This window comes from Taudactylus pleione, unplaced genomic scaffold, assembly GCF_031769625.1.
Source record: "Taudactylus pleione unplaced genomic scaffold, aTauple2 ptg000198l, whole genome shotgun sequence".
NCBI lineage: Eukaryota > Metazoa > Chordata > Amphibia > Anura > Myobatrachidae > Taudactylus > Taudactylus pleione.
In genome coordinates this window covers 13,802,646-13,822,082 of record NW_028284600.1, presented here as the reverse complement: position 1 = coordinate 13,822,082, position 19,437 = coordinate 13,802,646, and the positions used below count along the sequence as shown (strand labels likewise).

Genomic DNA, 19,437 nt, shown 5'->3' with positions numbered 1-19,437 from the left:
TTAACCTCCGTCATTACTGTGAAAGCATAACAGCACGCGCACCTGCAAATCCTCACGCAGGTGAAACGCTATTCATTAACATGTACAAGTCACCTACACAGAACTGAGGCGTCCATTCTGTTGGATGAGCCAGTGTACAGTCTATCATATTTACTATTGGCCTTGTACCTTTGTAATGTCGCTAGTACATAGAAGATCATTGGATAAATTCACAAGAATATTGGTTCAGGGCTAAAAAATGGCCGCATCCGATGTTTGTAGCAAGAAAAGCAGTTTGAAACAGTCCTATTTGCAAGTGTTTTCGTCTTTATGTAATATAGTGTAGAGTGCTCGTTACATTACTGTGTATGCTAATTTCTGAAAATAATATCCATAAACAATTCTTAGCAATATGAGCAGTTATATTCAACCTCTATTAACATCACTACTTTATCATTTATTAGGAGTAACTATGGAATGAAATAAATCTTTGGTCAGCACATTTATGCCACTTCTACAGTCACAAAACTCCTTTGTGACTTCTGTTATCCTAAGAGAGGGCACATATTGCGCTATATATATATATATATATATATATATATATATATATTCGCAGTCCAAACTGTCCGGCACTCACACCAAAAGGAAAACAACAACCCGGGTGCCCATCCTGCTGCACCAAGCAGTTAATGTATAGAAAAATGCTGGATGGCACTCCGGAATCACATAAAGAAAAAAATCACAACACTCTATAGGTTGAGTGTTGTTGACAACCTATAGAGTGTTGTGATTTTTTTCTTTATGTGATTCCGGAGTGCCATCCAGCATTTTTATATATATATATATATATATATATATACATATATACACTACCGTTCAAAAGTTTGGGGTCACTTAGAAATGTCCTTATTTTTGAAAGAAAAGCACTGTTTTTTTTAATGAAGATAGCATTAAATTAATCAGAAATACACTCTATACATTGTTAATGTGGTAAATGACTATACTAGCTGCAAACGTCTGGTTTTTAAAGGAATATCTACATAGGTGTATAGAGGCCCATTTCCAGCAACCATCACTCCAGTGTTCTAATGGTACATTGTGTTTCCTAAGCGCGTTAGAAAACTATGGATGATTAGAAAACCCTTGAAAACCCTTGTGCAATTATGTTAGCACAGCTGTAAACGGGTTTGCTCGTCAGAGAAGCTATAAAACTGGCTTTCCTTTGAGCTAGTTGAGTATCTGGAGCATCACATTTGTGGGTTCGATTATACTCTCCAAATGGCCAGAAAAAGAACTTTCATGTGAAACTCGGCAGTCTATTCTTGTTCTTAGAAATGAAGGCTTTTCCATGCGAGAAATTGTCAAGAAACTGAACATTTCCTACAATGGTGTGTACCACTCCCTTTAGAGAACAGCACAAACAGGCTCTAACCAGAGTAGAAAGAGAAGTGGGAGGCCCTGGTGCACAACTGTGCAAGAAGACAAGTACATTAGAGTCTAGTTTGAGAAATAGACGCCTCACAACTCCTCAACTGGCAGCTTCATTAAATGGTACTCGCAAAACGCCAGTGTCAACGTCTACAGTGAAAAGGCGACTCCGGGATGCTGGCCTTCTAGGCAGAGTGGCAAAGAAAAAGCCATATCTGAGACTGGCCAATAAAAGGAAAAGATTAATATGGGCAAAAGAACACAAGCATTGGACAGAGAATGATTGGAAAAAAGTGTTATGGACAGACGAATCGAAGTTTGAGGTGTTTGGATCACACAGTAGAACATTTGTTCGACGCAGAACAAGTGAAAAGATGCTGGAAGAGTGCTTGACGTCATCTGTCAAGCATGGTGGAGGTAGTGTGATGGTCTGGGGCTGCTTTGGTACTGGTAAAGTGGGAGATTTGTACAAGGTAAAAGGGATTTTGAATAAGGAAGGCTATCACTCCATTTTGCAACGCCATGCCATACCTTGTGGACAGCGCTTGATTGGAGCCAATTTCCTCCTCCAACAGGACAATGACCCAAAGCAAACCTCCAAATTATGCAAGAACTATTTAGGGAAGAAGCAGGCAGCTAGTATTCTGTCTGTAATGGAGTGGCCAGCATAGTCACCAGATCTCAACCCCATTGAGCTGTTGTGGGAGCAGCATGACCGTATGGTACGCAAGAAGTGCCCATCAAGCCAATTCAAATTGTGGGAGGTGCTTCAGGAAGTGTGGGGTGAAATTTCTTCAGATTACCTCAACAAATTAACAGGTAGAATGCCAAAGGTCTGCAATGCTGTAATTGCTGCAAAAGGAGCATCCTTTGACGAAAACAAAGTTCGCAGGACAAAATTATTATTTCAAATAAATTAATTATTTCTAACCTTGCCAATGTCTTGACTATATTTTCTATTCATTTTGCAACTCATTGGATAAATAAAAGTCAATTTTCATGTAAAACACGAAATTGTCTGGGTGACCCCAAACTTTTGAACGGTAGTGTATGTATGTATATGTGTGTATATGCATATATATATATAAATATATATATATATATATATCCTCTAGATCTGAAGGTAAGCATTCCCCCATATATATCCTAAGAACTAACGGCACGCATTACCCCATATATATCCTAAGAAGTAAAGGCACACATTACCCCGTATATATCCTTAACACTAAAGGCAAGCATTACTCTATATCTATTCTAAAAGTTAAAGGCAAGCATTACCCCATATACAGTTACTCTGGAAAAAATGCTGCAAAGTAAGAATGCGTTAAAAAATAGAAGTGTTAATAGTTTATTTATTTTATCAATTATAAAATGCAAAGTGAATGAACAGAAGAGAAATCAAATCAATATTTGGTGTGACCAAAACAGCATCAATTCTTTTAGGTACACTTGCACACAGTTTTTGAAGGAACTTGGCAAGGAGGTTGTTCCAAACATATTGGAGAACTAACCACAAATCTTCTGTGAGAGGCTTGCTCAAATCCTTCTGTCTCTTCATGTAATCCCAGACAGACTCGATGATGTTGAGATCAGGGCTCTGTGGGGGCCATATCATCACTTCCAGGACTCCTTGTTCTTCTTTACACTGAAGGTAGTTCTTAATGACATTGACTGTATGTTTGGGGTGATTGTCCTGCTGCAGAATAAATTTGGAGCCAATCAGATGCCTGCCTGATGGTATTGCATGATGGATAAGTGCCTGCCTGTATTTCTCAGCATTGAGGACACCATTAATCCTGACCAAATCCCCAACTCCATTTACTGAAATTCAGCCCCAAACTTGCAAGGAACCTCCACCATGCTTCACTGTTGCTTGCAGACACTTATTATTGTACCGCTCTCCAGCCCTTCTTGTTATAGCCAAATATTTAAAAGTTTGACTCATCAGTCCAGAGCACCTGCTGCCATTTTTCTGCACCCCAGTTCCTATGTTTTTGTCCATAATTGAGTCATTTGACATTGTTTCCGCATCAAAAGTATGGCTTTTTGCCCGCAGTTCTTCCATTAAGACCACTTCTGGCCAAATTTCTCCGAACAGTAGATGGGTGTACCTGGGTCCCACTGGTTTCTGTCAGTTCTGAGCTGATGGCAGTCCTGGACATCTTCCGATTTCGGAGGGAAGTAAGCATGATGTGTCTTTCATCTGATGCACTAAGTTTCCTTGGTCGACCACTGCGTCTATGGTCCTCAACGTTGCCCGTTTCTTTGTGCTTTTTCAAAAAATCTTGAACAGCACATCTTGAAACCCCAATGTGCTTTGAAATCTTTGCCTGGGAGAGACCTTGCTGATGCAGTATAACCACCATGTGTCTTGTTGCTGCGCTCAGTCGTGCCATGGTGTATGACCTGTTACCTGAAACTGTCTTCCACAACCTCACCTTTGTAGCAGAATTTGGCTGTTCCTCACCCAGTTTTAAGCCTCCTACACAGCTGTTTAAGTTAATGACTGACTGTGTTTTAACCTACATATGAAAATTATGATCATTATCACCTGTTTGGTATGATTGGTAATCATACACCTAACTATATTCCTACAAAATCCCTGACTTTGTGCAAGAAATTGAGGAAATTGTAGAAGAATTGATGCTGTTTTGAAGGCAAAAGGTGGTCACACCATATATTGATTTGATTTAGATTGAATTTGAATTTTGTTAACTGATAAAAAAAACTATTAACACTTCTATTTTTGGAAGCATTCTTACTTTGCAGCACTTTTTCCACACCTGCCTCAAACTTTTGTACAGTATTGTATATCTTAGGAACTAAAGGCACATATTAACCCATATACAGGTTGAGTCTCCCATATCCAAATATTCAGAAATACGGAATAATTTTGGCATGACTGAGATAATGAAACCTTTGATTTTTGATGGTTCAATCAATGTACACAAACTTTGTCTAAGGCACAAATTGTTAAAAATATTGTATTAAAGTACCTTCAGGCTGTGTGTATAAGGTGTATATGAAACATAAATTTAATTTCTGTACGCAAACTTTGCTTGAGCCACAAAATTATTGAAAATATTGTATAAAATTACCTGCAGGCTGTGTGTATAAGGTGTATATATAACACATAAATGCATTCTGTGTATATATTGTGGTCTCATTCCCAAGATATTTCATTATGGTATGCAAATATTCCAAAATACGGAATTTTCCGTTATCCAAAATACCCCTGGTCCCAAGCATTTTGGATATGGGATACTCAACCTGTATATGTTTATCACTAAAGGCAATCATTACTCCATATATATCCGGAGGATTAAAGGCAAGCATTACCCCATTTATATACTAAAAATTAAAGGCAAGCATTACCCAATATATATCCTAAGAAGTAAAGGCACACATTACCCTATATATATATATATATATATATATATACATCACAGCACTTCATATACAGATTCAGACTCTGTCGAAAACAGATATACAAGTGTTGCATATCAAATGAACCAGTGCAGTCTCGTAAAGCTGTTTGTCCCATCCGATTTGATTAAGATGCATTTTCAGGGAAAAAAGGTAGGCGCAAGCCTAGTCGTACGGAGCATAGCCCGTTGAGAAGGGTTATTTGGCGCGACTGCAGCAGTACTGTATGAGGACACATCTGTACGCATTACCTCATGTGTATCCTTAGAACTAAAAAGTACGCATTACCTCATATATATCCTTAGAACTAAAAGTACCAATTCCCCGGTACACTTCACCTCATATATATCCTTAGAACTAAAGTTACCAATTACCCGGTACGCATTATCTCATATATATCTTTAGAACTAACGGTACCAATTACCCGGTACGCATTACCTCATATATATCCTTAGAACTAAAGGTACCAATTACCCATTACGCATTACCTCATATATTTCCTTAGAACTAAAGGAACTAATTACCCGGTACGCATTATCTCATATATATCCTTAGAACTAAAGTTACCAATTACCTGGTATGCATTATCTCATATATATCCTTAGAACTAAAGTTACCAATTACCCGGTACGCATTATCTCATATATATCCTTAGAACTAAAGGTACAAATTACCCGGTACGCATTACCTCATATACTGTATATCCTTAGAACTAAAGGAACCAATTACCTGGTATGCATTATCTCATATATATCCTTAGAACTAAAAGTACCAATTACCCGGTACACTTCACCTCATATATATCCTTAGAACTAAAGTTACCAATTACCCGGTACGCATTATCTCATATATATCTTTAGAACAAACGGTCCAAATTCCCCGGTATGCATTATCTCATATATATCCTTAGAACTAAAGGTACCAATTACCCGGTACGCATTATCTCATATACTGTATATCCTTAGAACTAAAGGAACCAATTACCTGGTATGCATTATCTCATATATATCCTTAGAACTAAAAGTACCAATTACCCGGTACACTTCACCTCATATATATCCTTAGAACTAAAGGTACCAATTACCCGGTACGCATTATCTCATATACTGTATATCCTTAGAACTAAAGGAACCAATTACCCGGTACGCATTACCTCATATACTGTATATCTTTAGAACAAACGGTCCAAATTCCCCGGTATGCATTATCTCATATATATCCTTAGAACTAAAGGTACCAATTACCCGGTACGCATTACCTCATATATATCCTTAGAACTAAAGGCACCAATTACCCGGTACGCATTACCTCATATTAGGGATGTGCAGGCTCGGATAGGTTCGAGTTTGCACGTGGAGTTCGGATTTTTCCCTCCAAAAAAACGGAACTCAGAACGAGGCAAAACGTCATCTTACATGGACGAACATCATCATTCCTGGTCTTTTGTCCAGGAATGATGATGTTCGTCCATGTAAGATGACGTTTTGCCTCGTTCTGAGTTCCGTTTTTTTGGAGGGAAAAATCCGAACTCCACGTGCAAACTCGAACCTATCCGAGCCTGCACATCCCTACCTCATATATATCCATAGAACTAAAGGAACCAATTACCCGTTACGCATTACCTCATATATTTCCTTAGAACTAAAGGAACTAATTACCCGGTACGCATTATCTCATATATATCCTTAGAACTAAAGTTACCAATTACCTGGTATGCATTATCTCATATATATCCTTAGAACTAAAGGAACTAATTACCCGGTACGCATTATCTCATATATATCCTTAGAACTAAAGGTATGCGTTACCTCATATACTGTATATCCTTAGAACTAAAGGAACCAATTACCTGGTATGCATTATCTCATATGTATCCTTAGAACTAAAGGTCCAAATTCCCCGGTATGTATCACCTCATATATATCCTTAAAACTAAAGGTACCAATTACCCGGTACACATTACCTCATACACTGTATATCCTTAGAACTAAAGGAACCAATTACCTGGTATGCATTATCTCATATATATCCTTAGAACTAAAGGTACAAATTACCCGGTACGCATTACCTCATATATATCCTTAAAACTAAAGGTACCAATTACCCGGTATGCGTTACCTCATATACTGTATATCCTTAGAACTAAAGGAACCAATTACCTGGTATGCATTATCTCATATATATCCTTAGAACTAAAGGTACCAATTACCCGGTACGCATTATCTCATATGTATCCTTAGAACTAAAGGTCCAAATTCCCCGGTATGTATCACCTCATATATATCCTTAAAACTAAAGGTACCAATTACCCGGTACACATTACCTCATACACTGTATATCCTTAGAACTAAAGGAACCAATTACCTGGTATGCATTATCTCATATATATCCTTAGAACTAAAGGAACTAATTACCCGGTACGCATTATCTCATATATTTCCTTAAGGTGCCCACACATACCGACTTGCTCCCAATCAGCCGATGTACACGATTTCCCCTGAACTCTACCTAGTCAGTCGTGGTCACAATTTGGAGTGAAAAATGTCCAATCTGACTTAAGATTTATCTTGCAGCCAGTGCATTGTATCCCAGATTGGCTAATCTGCCCTACAGCACGGCAGATCTGAAGATGCGAGGTACGACGAGCGGGGACGCGTATCGGCATCTTGATCAAGAGTAGAAACTCACGATTTGGCCAATTTTTACAAGGTCTGTCGTCACGATTCGTCGAAACCGGCCAAATTGGATGAAAAGTCGGTATGTGTGTGGGCACCTTTAGGTCTAAAGGTACCAATTACCCGGTACGCATTATCTCATATATATATCCTTATATCTAAAGGTACCAATTACCCGGTATGCATTATCTCATATATATCCTAAGAACTAAAGGAACCAATTATCCGGTACACATTATCTCATATATATATATATATCCTTATATCTAAAGGTACCAATTACCCGGTACGCATTATCTCATATATATATCCTTATATCTAAAGGTACCAATTACCTGGTATGCATTATCTCATATATATCCTAAGAACTAAAAGAACCAATTACCCGGTACACATTATCTAATATATATCCTTAGAGCTAAAGGAACCAATTACCCGGTACGCATTATCTCATATATATCCTAAGAACTAAAGGTACCAATTACCCGGTACACATTATCTCATATATATCCTTAGATCTAAAGGTACCAATTACCCGGTACGCATTATCTCATATATATCCTTAGATCTAAAGGTACCAATTACTCCATATGCAAACAGCTTCTAATCCATAAATTGCTTTTGAAATTAAAGATGTGTCACTTGGACACACGCACACAGTTAAACAGTCATGGAGGTCCCATGTCTGGTAAAACCTCCCCGTTCCAATAATTGTCATGATCAGTTTTTGCAGGGCTTCCGACATGGGGAAGAATGAATACATCGCTCAGAGCAATGTGTTGGTAAAGGTAATTACATAAATAAGCAATGGCAATAATGGTGGGATGAGCCCCAGCAGCGGTGCAATCAGCTTCATATGTCACTGAGTGGTGTATTCATTCACACTTCTCACGGGTGCCAGCTGCGAGAAGTCAACAGAACGTCCTCATCACAGTATGCGCAACAGTGTCCATCAATGACAACTTGATTAATAAACTCCAATGTTCCGATGGCTTATATTAATACTCTGAAACTGTAACCTGCTCCTTTGCTTTTCTTCTCCTACTTTCTGCTTCTAACATTATTTTTGCTGTTTACATTATTCCCTTTTCTGTTTTGATTGCTCTGCTGCTTGTACTGCAGAATAACAGCAAAGACCATGGCGCAATGTCGGTAAGTAATTGGCATAATCTGATAATCTAAGCATGGAAATGTACCTGTTTGTTCTGCGCTGCTCAAAAGCTTACCCATATATATATATTTATATATATATATATAATTCAGGGCAGAAAAACTGAAGTACTTCTAGCTCCTATATAGATAGTAGATTGTGGTATTTAGAAGTGAAATGGGCACATTTAATGGAGAACGCCAGTCATTTGTTCCCCATAACCCTTTTACACAGTGGGAGGATAGGTGGGATCTAATTCCTTATTTTGGGAGACACTGCTCTACTATTCCCAGCTTGTTTTCATCTATATTTCTTCTTCCATAACATCCAGGAGCAATTCAGATTTAAACAGCTCAGTCTAAAGCTGGGTACACACCTATACAATCATCGGGCCGTACATCCAATATCGAGAGAAGGGCTGTTGGATTGTATAGGTGTGTACCCTGTCCCGATGCAGGAGCGTTAGCCGATAAACGGCTTTTAACGCTCCTACAATGGTCGGGATCGGGAGGTCACATCTTCTGTACGGTTTAATACTCATCGGTTCGACCTCCCGATCCCATAGAACCCCGTACACACTGTGCTATGTCGGTACAGTGTGTAGGCGGCTGACGGGTCACACTGGGGACAGACTGCACGGCTGATCAGGACAGTTTTACCCAATCAGCCTGCAATCGTTAAAGTCTTACTGTACCCACCTTAAGACTGCCAGATGGTAAGTGATTGGACAGTCCAATCTAGCAAACGTTTATATAATGAGCCTTTATGAAGGAAAGTTGGTCACTGATATAACCGACCATCGCCTCTTCTGCTTAGCTCAATAGGAAGTCCACAAAACCAATACACTTTTCCTCCGCTACCTGTTGTCCACAGAGCAGCCATTTTGTAGTAAAAGCCGCCATCTTCATGTGCATAAGCAAGTGCACAGTGTCTTGCTGTAGCTGACTTTGCCATGTGCAAATGTCGCTTGTTGTAAACAGTAATTACTGTATAATATACCTGTCTGCTTTCTCTGTGTGATTTCATAGACCAGTATATAATAGCACAGGACAGACCCATGAGTGCATGGCGGAAGGGTCTGAGTGAAGCATTTATAAGAATACAGGTCGAACACGGTCTGAGTCTTTTATGGCAGATGGGCCCAGTGTCTGTCGTCTTCCCTCCACCTCTGGTGCTTGTTCACTTTCCCATCTGTCTCTATAACTGTCAAGTAGCTTCTGTAATATATGCAGATCCCTGAACAGATCTGAAGTGCTGCTACAGATACCTCAGGGGTATTAAAAGTGCCTTTTACAGAGACTAATTCCAGATTTAGCTATTCATTACAATCCATCCAGCAAGAAGAAGTGTTTTCCCAGAAGTTTCCTAAAGTCTTGTTGTTACCAGTGGTTTGATTTCAGCATCATGATAATAATTTAGTATAAAATAATCTGGCTTGTTTGATGTGTATTTGCTGGGGCCTATAATGTGACTTAGGTTGTAGCATGGACTTTTAAGTCTTAAAGGATTGGGCATGATATGTCAATGGTCATAATGTTGATATGAGAATGTCAGCATGGTCATAATGTTGCAGTTGATCATATGTAGACAGCGATGAAATGTCGACATATTAGAATTTTCAGCATAGATCAGCGAATAGAGATTTTTACTAGTTTTCACACAGTGTCTCAAAAATAAAGGGCCTGGTCCAGCGATGTGCGTTCATCCGATGATGAACATACATCTTCCATGTTCCTTGGTCTGCACCTGCACAGTACTTGTTCTGTGCATGTGCAGAACAGGTCCTGCGATTACACTCGCAGGCCCCCAAAGCCGCAGCATGCAGCTGGTTACCGGAATGGGGGGGGCATGTGTCCCTCCTATCCGGGAAAGACGAGGCAAGGGTCTGCGCCGGCAGACGCAGATTAGTGGCCTATGAACTGACCAGCACCCGGTCAGGTTGTGGGAAGCTTCAGCTCCTGCAACCTTAGCAAAGGAGCAAGCGATGGTTGCAATGGTTCTCGCAAGTGCAGCAAGGAGGTGCCTGACACCTCCTTCTGCATTTGCATTAAGGTGGACAGAATTACACAACCGCTTGTGTGCGACTCTGCACTTCCGTTCACTCTGAATCCAGCCCAAAGTCGTTATCAAGCATGGTGAAATGGATAAAGCTTGGCTGAAAGACTGAAGTGTATTTAATGACGCAACCTCGGTTACCAGTGGGGATCTTCGCTGGGAAATATATTTTTTAAAAATAGACTTTTAAGAGTGAAGGTACAGCCAGTTGTTGTTCTTCCTGATTTTATGTTTTTGATGTTTGGTTACGTCACCAAGTAAGTGGTAAGAGTTGTGAACGGGGTCGGGGAGGCTCAATAGATTGCGGCTTGTGATTGGTCCTCCAGCTCACACCCCTCTGCTTCCATTCACGGTTGATGAATGAAACTAATTTGTCAGCCCAGTATGACAAGACCGGCAGAACCCAGGAAAAATAACTGCATGTTGCTGGCGAGGGGAAGCGGCACCTAAGAGAACATCTTTTATGTCAGTGCTAGTGCAGCTTTAATGATTTCGATTCCAGTTGAATGTAGAAATACGAAACACATAGTAAAAGCTGCAGGACGGGCAAGAATGGAAAAACCATCTACTTTTATATATTGTGGCTGAAAGTTAAAAACCTCTTTCTTTTTTTTTAAATATTTTTACAACGCATCTTTTATTCTCCTCCTCCTCCAGATATGAATATGGAAGCTTAGCATTTTCCCTGGGATGGGATTAATTTGCTGGGAATATAGTAAATGTCACCAGTGTAGAGAATGAATTATGGGGAATACAATGACCTTTTCCTAGCCAAGCTCGGAGTGGGGTGTTTGCTTGCGCTTGAGCTCAGGTTTAATATTATGTGCTGATGAGAATGTGATAAAGCAGCCCGTACATATTTTAAGCATGACCAGAATGAATTATTGGCACAGGGAATCCTGTCATTACAAATCTCTACTTGCCTCTCTGTGGTTTGTCTAATCTTTCAGAGGCTCACACTAGAACCTTAGAGATATTCTAACCTAATTAGAATCTTTTATTTTCTGGAGAACAATATTATCCAGCCGTAAATGTAACTCTTTGAGGGACCCGAGGGGTTGACTCAGATTTACTTCTCTGTTGACGCAGTTTTGGAAGAAGGGTTAATAATCTGTAATGCCAGCCTCCTCCCCAGTCCTTAGATTGGAAAGCCCTATCGCCTTATCAATGCGGATAAAAAATGGTTTTATTTTCTGCTCCTTTGCAAATTTGCCAAGAGCAATATATCCAGGGTTCATGTAGCCACCGACCACAAGTCTGTTTGTTAACATGTGTCTCCAATTTGATGCGACTATGATTTCAGTGTAGACAGACGCCTTTCTGCAGTGCAACCAGCCAGGGCAGTAGATAAGACCACGAGTGTGTTTATTAAAGGAGAACTATCTGTAACATTTGTGGAAAATTAAAAATAATTGGATATTGGGATTCATTTACATAATTTCCATTGCATTTTGTGCTACTCCTGTCTAGGGAGCGAGTAAATCCAGTGTCAAAACTACCACAGTTGCAGCAGTAGCAACCCGTGATGGGCCAGGTCAGTGCCCTCTGGACTCTGGAGAGTGGCGAGGCGTGAAAGAGGTGCTCCTGGCAGGAAGTGAAACTTGTATCAGTTGGGGGCTGTTATTGGCTGATAAAGCTCTATTTCCTGTCCTGCACTGAATTCCAACATCCATCCTAGCTCAGTGCTAGTAATAAATAGAAATCGATCAGCTTGTAATAACTGCTCCATGTCCTTGCAGTACAAATATGTAAACCGTCACTAGAACCAGTACAGGAGGAGGGTTCATTTAGGATAAATGGTAAAGGACAGTCATGGATGTCAGAAGATTTCTGCAGTGACCATCTTCCACCTTCTCTCCTCATTCCAATTGTATGACACCATCAGTAGCTGTGCAAAAATGTCACTTGCCAATGGCGGCTTAATTATTGGCACCTGGCATTACTTCTGCAGTACAGCAGCAGCACTCTTACCAGGATCTGCAATTGTTACTCCACCACTTCTTCTATTTGTTTTCATTTCACCTCTTATATTGTGGGTAGGATAGCATCTGTTTTACGTTCTTGTATTAAGATTTCCACAACGGGTATGCAGTCACTATGTTGATGTTTAATGTGTCGACATTCACAAAGTTGACAATGATGTCGATAGGGCCTTTAAAGGTCAACAACGTTACTGTTGACACCCGCAAAACGTCGACATTGCTGAGATTTCAACATTATAATGTCATAATGTCGACAGTTCCAGGAGGGTTAGGATTGGGGTTAAGGACAAAAACATGCTAAAACCTCTCCAATTGCATGTGCAGCTAAAAATACTAGACAGCTAAGCAAAACAATATATATTTTGCATCTGTTTTTCTAGTGATTCACAAGTTTAATTATATTCATTTTTCCCATGATGAGAAATCTGGTACGTCGGAGATGAAAACCTCATTTATTTTTACTCGCACTTATTTATTTTATTAGAAACCGTCATCCCCACAATTTTATTAGTGCGCCCGTGGCCAATTAAAGCTGGGTACACATTAAAATATGTGCAAATGATTCGATGGTCGCACCGATTTCCCTTGAACTCCCGGACAAATATAGTGTGTACACACTGCGCAATCATTCAAACGACCAAATGGTATATTGTGCGTTGTTTCGTCATTAACTATATGATGTTAACATATCGCCTGGTCATCCGATAGTGCTTACACAATGCACGGTTTGCGGAAAATTGTTGATGATATCCTCAGATTGAGCAGCATGTATGGCAGATCTGAAGATGCGACAGATGACGACGCTGGAGCGCGCATAGTGCGTACACACTGGACGATTTGAATGATTTGTTGTTCTGATCATCTAATGTGTATCCACTTTAAATCTCCCACCTAAACTTAAAACCTGTGGCAACAGGATAATAGATGGCGATAATGAGCCATGGATTCTTGCTGGAGGGACAAGCCCACACGGGAATGAAAAAGGAGGTGTGACCACACCTAAGGGCTGCCTTGTGTCCCAGGTGGGGCTGAGGAGGCAGACCAGTCAGGCTGCCAGAGGAGACAGTCCAAGTGGAACTGTGGCAACCAAATTGCCCAGTGAACCAGGAGACCAGAGACCTGACCTGCAAGATGCAGGGAGGACCACAAATCTCTGAGACTGTGCATGTGTGAAGCTGTAGCAGCCAAGCTGCAGGCCAGTGTCCATACCTGCAGGAGCCAGGGAAGACCAAAAGAGACTGTGTTCTATTTGCAGACTAGCTGACATGTTAGTCAGGGTTCAAGACGTGAGGTAGTGCCCTGCATGGGGGCTAGGTCATTTATTATTTTCTATTTCATGAATGCTGACAGTAAAGCTCCATTTTGTTCATTTAACCTGCAAAGCTGCATGTGGACCCTTATTGTGCTCACCCCTCTACCCAGCTAAATTAACCCATAACGTCACACTCCTTAAAATAGATACCACTGTCTAGAAGCATCTTCAAATAATATGAATAAAACTTGTAATATTGTGCTTTGTTTTTAATACAGTATGTGAATGGTTACAAAGCGTAGGTTCATCTAAATATGAATGAAGGGAAATTTGTGGAAATGGAAATGTTGAAGCAGACTAGCGTGTTCTCGCTTGTAAACAATTTAAACCTAATTTCAGTATTTGCAGCAGGGGCGTTACTAGATTTTTGTGGGCCTCATAGCAAAATCTTTAAGGCCCCCCCCCCCCCCCCGTTATGCTAAAGTTGTACTTATAAACATTATGCCACACAGTTGTATTGCCCCTTATAACACATTATGCCACGCAGTAATAGTGCTCCTTATAACACATTATGCCCCACAGTAGTAGTGCCCCTTATACATTATGCCTCACAGTAATGCCCCTTATACATTATGCCACACACAATAATGCCCATTATAACACATTATACCTCACAGTAATGCCACACACAGTATTGCCCTTTACCCAGGCTATTATGAGACCCCCACACCCCTCCATCAACTCTCCCTGTGTCCCGCTGGGAGCATCTCACCTCCCCCTTGTGTCCTTCCACCAGCCTCTATTCTTGTGTGCCCTGGTGAATTTAGTGCCGGGCTGCCAGCACCTGTATGCAGCCACAGCCATGGGGAAACAGCGCCGATGTCATTTTTAATAAGGTGCCAGTCGTGAGCCAATCAGAACTCGTGGAGCAGTACCCAATCAGCAGCGACTGCTGGTCCGCGAGTTCCTATTGGCTCGCGACCGTTGCCTGATTAAAAATTACATCTGCGCTGTTCCTCAAGAGCTGCCGCAGCTGCATGCAGGTGCTGGTGGCCCCGGGGCTGGCAACAGAAATCTCGGGGCCGGTACACTGATGTTTCTGGGGGTGCCACCTTCTCACCACCACCCCCGATCCCGCATATCCCTCCCCTGCATGTGTGATATGTGTAGCATGATGATGTTAAGTGAAAGATATGCCAGCCTTTAAATAAAGTAAAAATACACTATGGCCCGTATTCAATTTGGAGCGAAAAGACGTTTTCGCGTGTTTTTGGCCAGTTTTGAGTTTACTCCGTATTCAATTTGGAAGACTTTTCGCCTAGGCAGAAAGTCAATACAGTGTAATAGACGGAAAAGTGCAGAATTGGGGTTTTGGGGTTCAACGTTGCGGGAACCCCCGGGCAGCCTTCAGACAGTCCCCCAAAGGTAAACTGTGTCAAAAAAAAAAAAAACCACTTAAGGACACCCCAAAAATGACTTTGAATTTGGGGGCAAAAAAAAAAATGTTGGGGGACAAAGATAAAAACTAGCGAACTTGACTCTGGTGTGACCCAGTAAGTATGCCCACGTGTTTTTTTTATTGCAGGAGCTTGCGGCAGGTGGATGTTTCATGATTTTTTCAACTTAACTTTAGCAACTTTAAAATATGCTGGCCCCTATTTTCAAGTACCCCAAATTTACTGGGATAAGTTATTTTCTGCTAACAAAAACCTCCTGAATACTATTCTTCACCACTTATACAAAAACACTATTTAGCAGATATTGAGCCCGTTTAAAAACACCAAATACCTTCAGCAAGCCAAATCGGGGGTACCCATAGCTAACCCCCATGTCAGAGCATCTTTTGGGGGTGTCAGGCTGATTTCCCCAAATCTGACATGACTTTCCGCTTGTTTAAGTTTCACCGGGTCCCGTTTTCGCCTACTTTTCCACCTGCAAAACATGCGATGTAGGCGAAGAGTCAGGGAGGCTAAAAAGTATCGCGGCTCGGCTCAAATTGAATACGGGCCTATGACTTATCACACTGTTTCTCTGTCATGAACAATGCAGGCTGTAGTTCTTGTCTGCAGTCTCTTGCAAGGTCTTCTTGATGACAGTGCTGTGGATGCCTCAGGGGTAGGAGGGATGGTGTCTGCAGCCGCCATCCACAGTACTCAGCCTCTCATCACCTTCCTCAAATTCAGCCTCTCATCACATCCTCTGCCCACAAGCCCCCATCACCTTTTTCCGTCCCCAGCCCCATCACCTTCCTCTGGCACCTTCACTTTCCTCCATTCCCAGCCCCCATCACCTTCCTCTGCCCACCGCCCCCTTCACCTTCCTCTTCACCTTTCTCCATCCCCAGGCACCGTCACCTTCCTCTGCCCCCAGCCCCCTTCACCTTCCTCCGTCCCGAGGCACCGTCACCTTCCTCTGCCCCCAGCCCCCTTCACCTTCCTCTGCCCCTTCACCTTTCTCCGTCCCCAGACACCGTCACCTTCCTCTGCCCCCAGCCCCCTTCACCTTCGTCTTCCCCCTTCACCTTCCTCCGTCCCCAGGCACCGTCACCTTCCTCTATCCCCAGCCCCATCACCATCCTCTGCCTCCAGCCCCCGTTACCTTCCTCTGGCCCCTTCACCTTTCTCCATCCCCAGGGACACCATCACCTTCCTCTGCCCCCTTCACCTTCCTCTGTCCCCAGCCCCCATCACCTTCCTCTGCCCCCAGCCCCCGTTACCTTCCTCTGCCCCCAGCCCCCATCACCGTCCTCTGCCCCCAGCCCCCGTTACCTTCCTCCGTCCCTAGGGACACCATCACCTTTCTCTGCCCCAGCCCCTGTCACCTTCTGCTCCCAGCCCTCTTCACCTTCCTTTTCCCCCTGCCCGTATGCCTTATCTAGTTATCTTCTATCCCCTAACTCCTCACCAGTGCAGCGTCGCAGCCTGCCTGACAGCAGGGAAGACGTGCAACCATGTGACTTATGACGTCACACCGCAGTGTTTGTGACTTAAAGGTCATGCCCGGCCCAGGCCGCAGCTGAACCACCTGGAAGAGCCCAGCACTGCCCGGGCCAGGCTACAAGGGAGCTGGGGCTGGACAACCATGTTTTGTGCTCGGGCCAAGAAGGTTAGATAAAAAATAAACTTGGCAGGGTGCAGGGGGTTCCTTGCTAGGCCAGAAGACCCCCTAAGGGGCCAGGTCCCATAGCAAACGCACTCCATGCACCCTGAATAGTTACGTCACTGGTTTTCAGACACTTTGTGGTGTGTGCATTATACATTGCATTCCATCACATTATACATTGCATGCCTTTTGGTTTATATAGAAAGCTATTTGCTTGCATCATTAATACCAGTTGCCACTGACTGAAAATAAAGGTCCAAATAGTAAAAGGAGTGGAACAATGCCAAAGTAGGCACATTGTGGATCTCCAGCTGTACTTTTAGTCTGTGAGATGCCTCTAAAATCTCCATGTTTTACGTTTGCGGAATAGGCTTTAGTGTAACTTTAATATCTGCATATTGCTGTCTATAAACATTTACTCAGAGTATATTTCATCCATCATTATAATTATGTTGAGGAATTTACAGTATACAAGTACCTCACATTCCCTCCAAATCCTGTCATGAGAGATCTCGCCAAGACGGCAGCTCAGAATGCATCAAATCTGAAGGATTTTTGTTTACATGAGATAGTCAGCACCTTAGTATAGAAAGGATTAGCAGGGGGCAGGGTCACTCGGTCAAAGATTCATTTTGTCTTTGTTACATTTCATTTTATTTCCAAGTGTCCATAATTGTTAATTGAAATAACACATTTTTCCACAAAATTAAGGGAATTATTAATTATGGGTTGGGACTCAAAACATGCTGCAATTTATGTATGTGTGTGTGTGTATATATATATATATATATATATATATATACACACACATTGTGTGCGTGTGTGTCTATATATATACACGTGCAATTTAGAGCTAAATAAAAGGGATAAGAATAGGGGTAAGAGATTAAGCCAAACCTGTATACATAATAATTCTTATTTTTTTAATTGTTTAACACATGCGTACACACACACACATATAATATAAATGCATGCGTGTGTGAAGATGTATATAATTTATGTTCAGATGGGGTGCTTGTACATTTAATGTAATTATTTTGGTTTGACCTTTAAGGTCTTCTGTTATTTTTCCTAAAGGTTGGGGGTTGGTTATTTGTGTTGGTGCATTGTTCCTTTGATTGGCAGTAAGAGCCCCATTTCACAGCTTGCAGTAAAAGGCCAGTGGTTAAAGGATGACCCACCCCGACAAGCCAGATTCAGAAACTGTCAATCAGCAAAAACTCAGGGAATAGGGATCTCCACTGATCTCCCCAAATAGTCGCCTCATGCTGTCCTTGATTGGCATAGTCTGGCAGGTAGGATGGATGAATCTGTCACCGGCTGGTTAATTGTGTTGCCGATTTCAGTCTGACATCAAGTCTTTGAGAAGTAAGTAGCTCAATGCAAAACAAATTAGCAGATTGTAGTCATATTTCTCATCCTATGTGCCTTGACTTTCCTGAATGGAGTCCATAAATCATATTGACTGACGTTCTTGTGAACGATGAAAGCAGCTTTTGAGGATGCGAGCATGGATCTAGAGAGCGTAGAGACCAGTAACATGAAGGTGGCATGGAAGGATGCATATGGCTGACCTTTTGGGAATTTTCTAAGAGCCTTATGTCTCTTGATCACAATTGTTTGAAGAATGAAAGCTTTTTGGCCACTATAGAAAGCATTGAGCGTGTCAGCAGATTCCCTTTCCCAAATTCCTTTGAAATATAAGAACCTAGACTAAGGGGTTTCTTTCTATAAAACCCAGAGCTCCAGCATTGTGTGGAGATCCCACAAGACGCGGAGTTTTGGAGCAGGTGTTTTATTTTTCTTTTATTGTTTTCGATAATGTTGTTGTACATTTCACTAGTTAATGTTTCTTTACTAGAACATGCTATTTTGTTCAGAGCTGTAATTGGGTCTCTAAAACACATGTAGACAAAACATGTATGCGGTATGAACATTTCGTACTTCCACATGCGAGTACCATTTTAAGAGGACTCATATAAATGTGTAGCTGAGGACATAGTAAATATTACAGTTACATATGACACCGTGTCTCTATAGTGTGTCTGTAAGGGTCACTAAGTGGTTATGTGATCATAGGTGCAATGTGTTTTTATACACCTTGGTTTTAATATATGTACTCTTATAACATGGGGACCACCAATACAATAACACATTCACGTCATATTGCATTGGATACACCTCTTCTATGACTTTGCACACCTTAGAACATATTATATATAAGAACTAGGATGATCTATGGAAATTACATGCAGCTTTCCATAGGACATTGTTCTTGCTGGAAAGAGAGTGAACAAACTTGAATTGAGAAAATTACCTTGTAGGTCAGGGCCTTGTGGTAGTGCAAGTACTGCATCAGCCACTGTCTGTTTCTTGGGTAAAATGCAC

The 19,437-nt window shown here is 41.5% G+C and overlaps 1 protein-coding gene across 2 annotated transcripts in view; it reads left to right on the top strand.

Annotated features, from left to right (window-relative positions):
* EXOC6 (exocyst complex component 6) overlaps positions 1-19,437 on the top strand; it is a 311,843-nt gene that overhangs the window by 188,804 nt on the left and 103,602 nt on the right. Inside the window, exon 19 of one of the 2 annotated variants that reach the window (XM_088476990.1) lies at positions 8,631-8,660. The exons of the other annotated variant lie outside the window; for it this stretch is intronic. Within the exon in view, the coding sequence (XP_088333116.1) occupies positions 8,631-8,660 (30 nt within the window). The remainder of the gene's footprint in view (positions 1-8,630; positions 8,661-19,437) is intronic. 2 annotated transcript variants of the gene reach the window in all.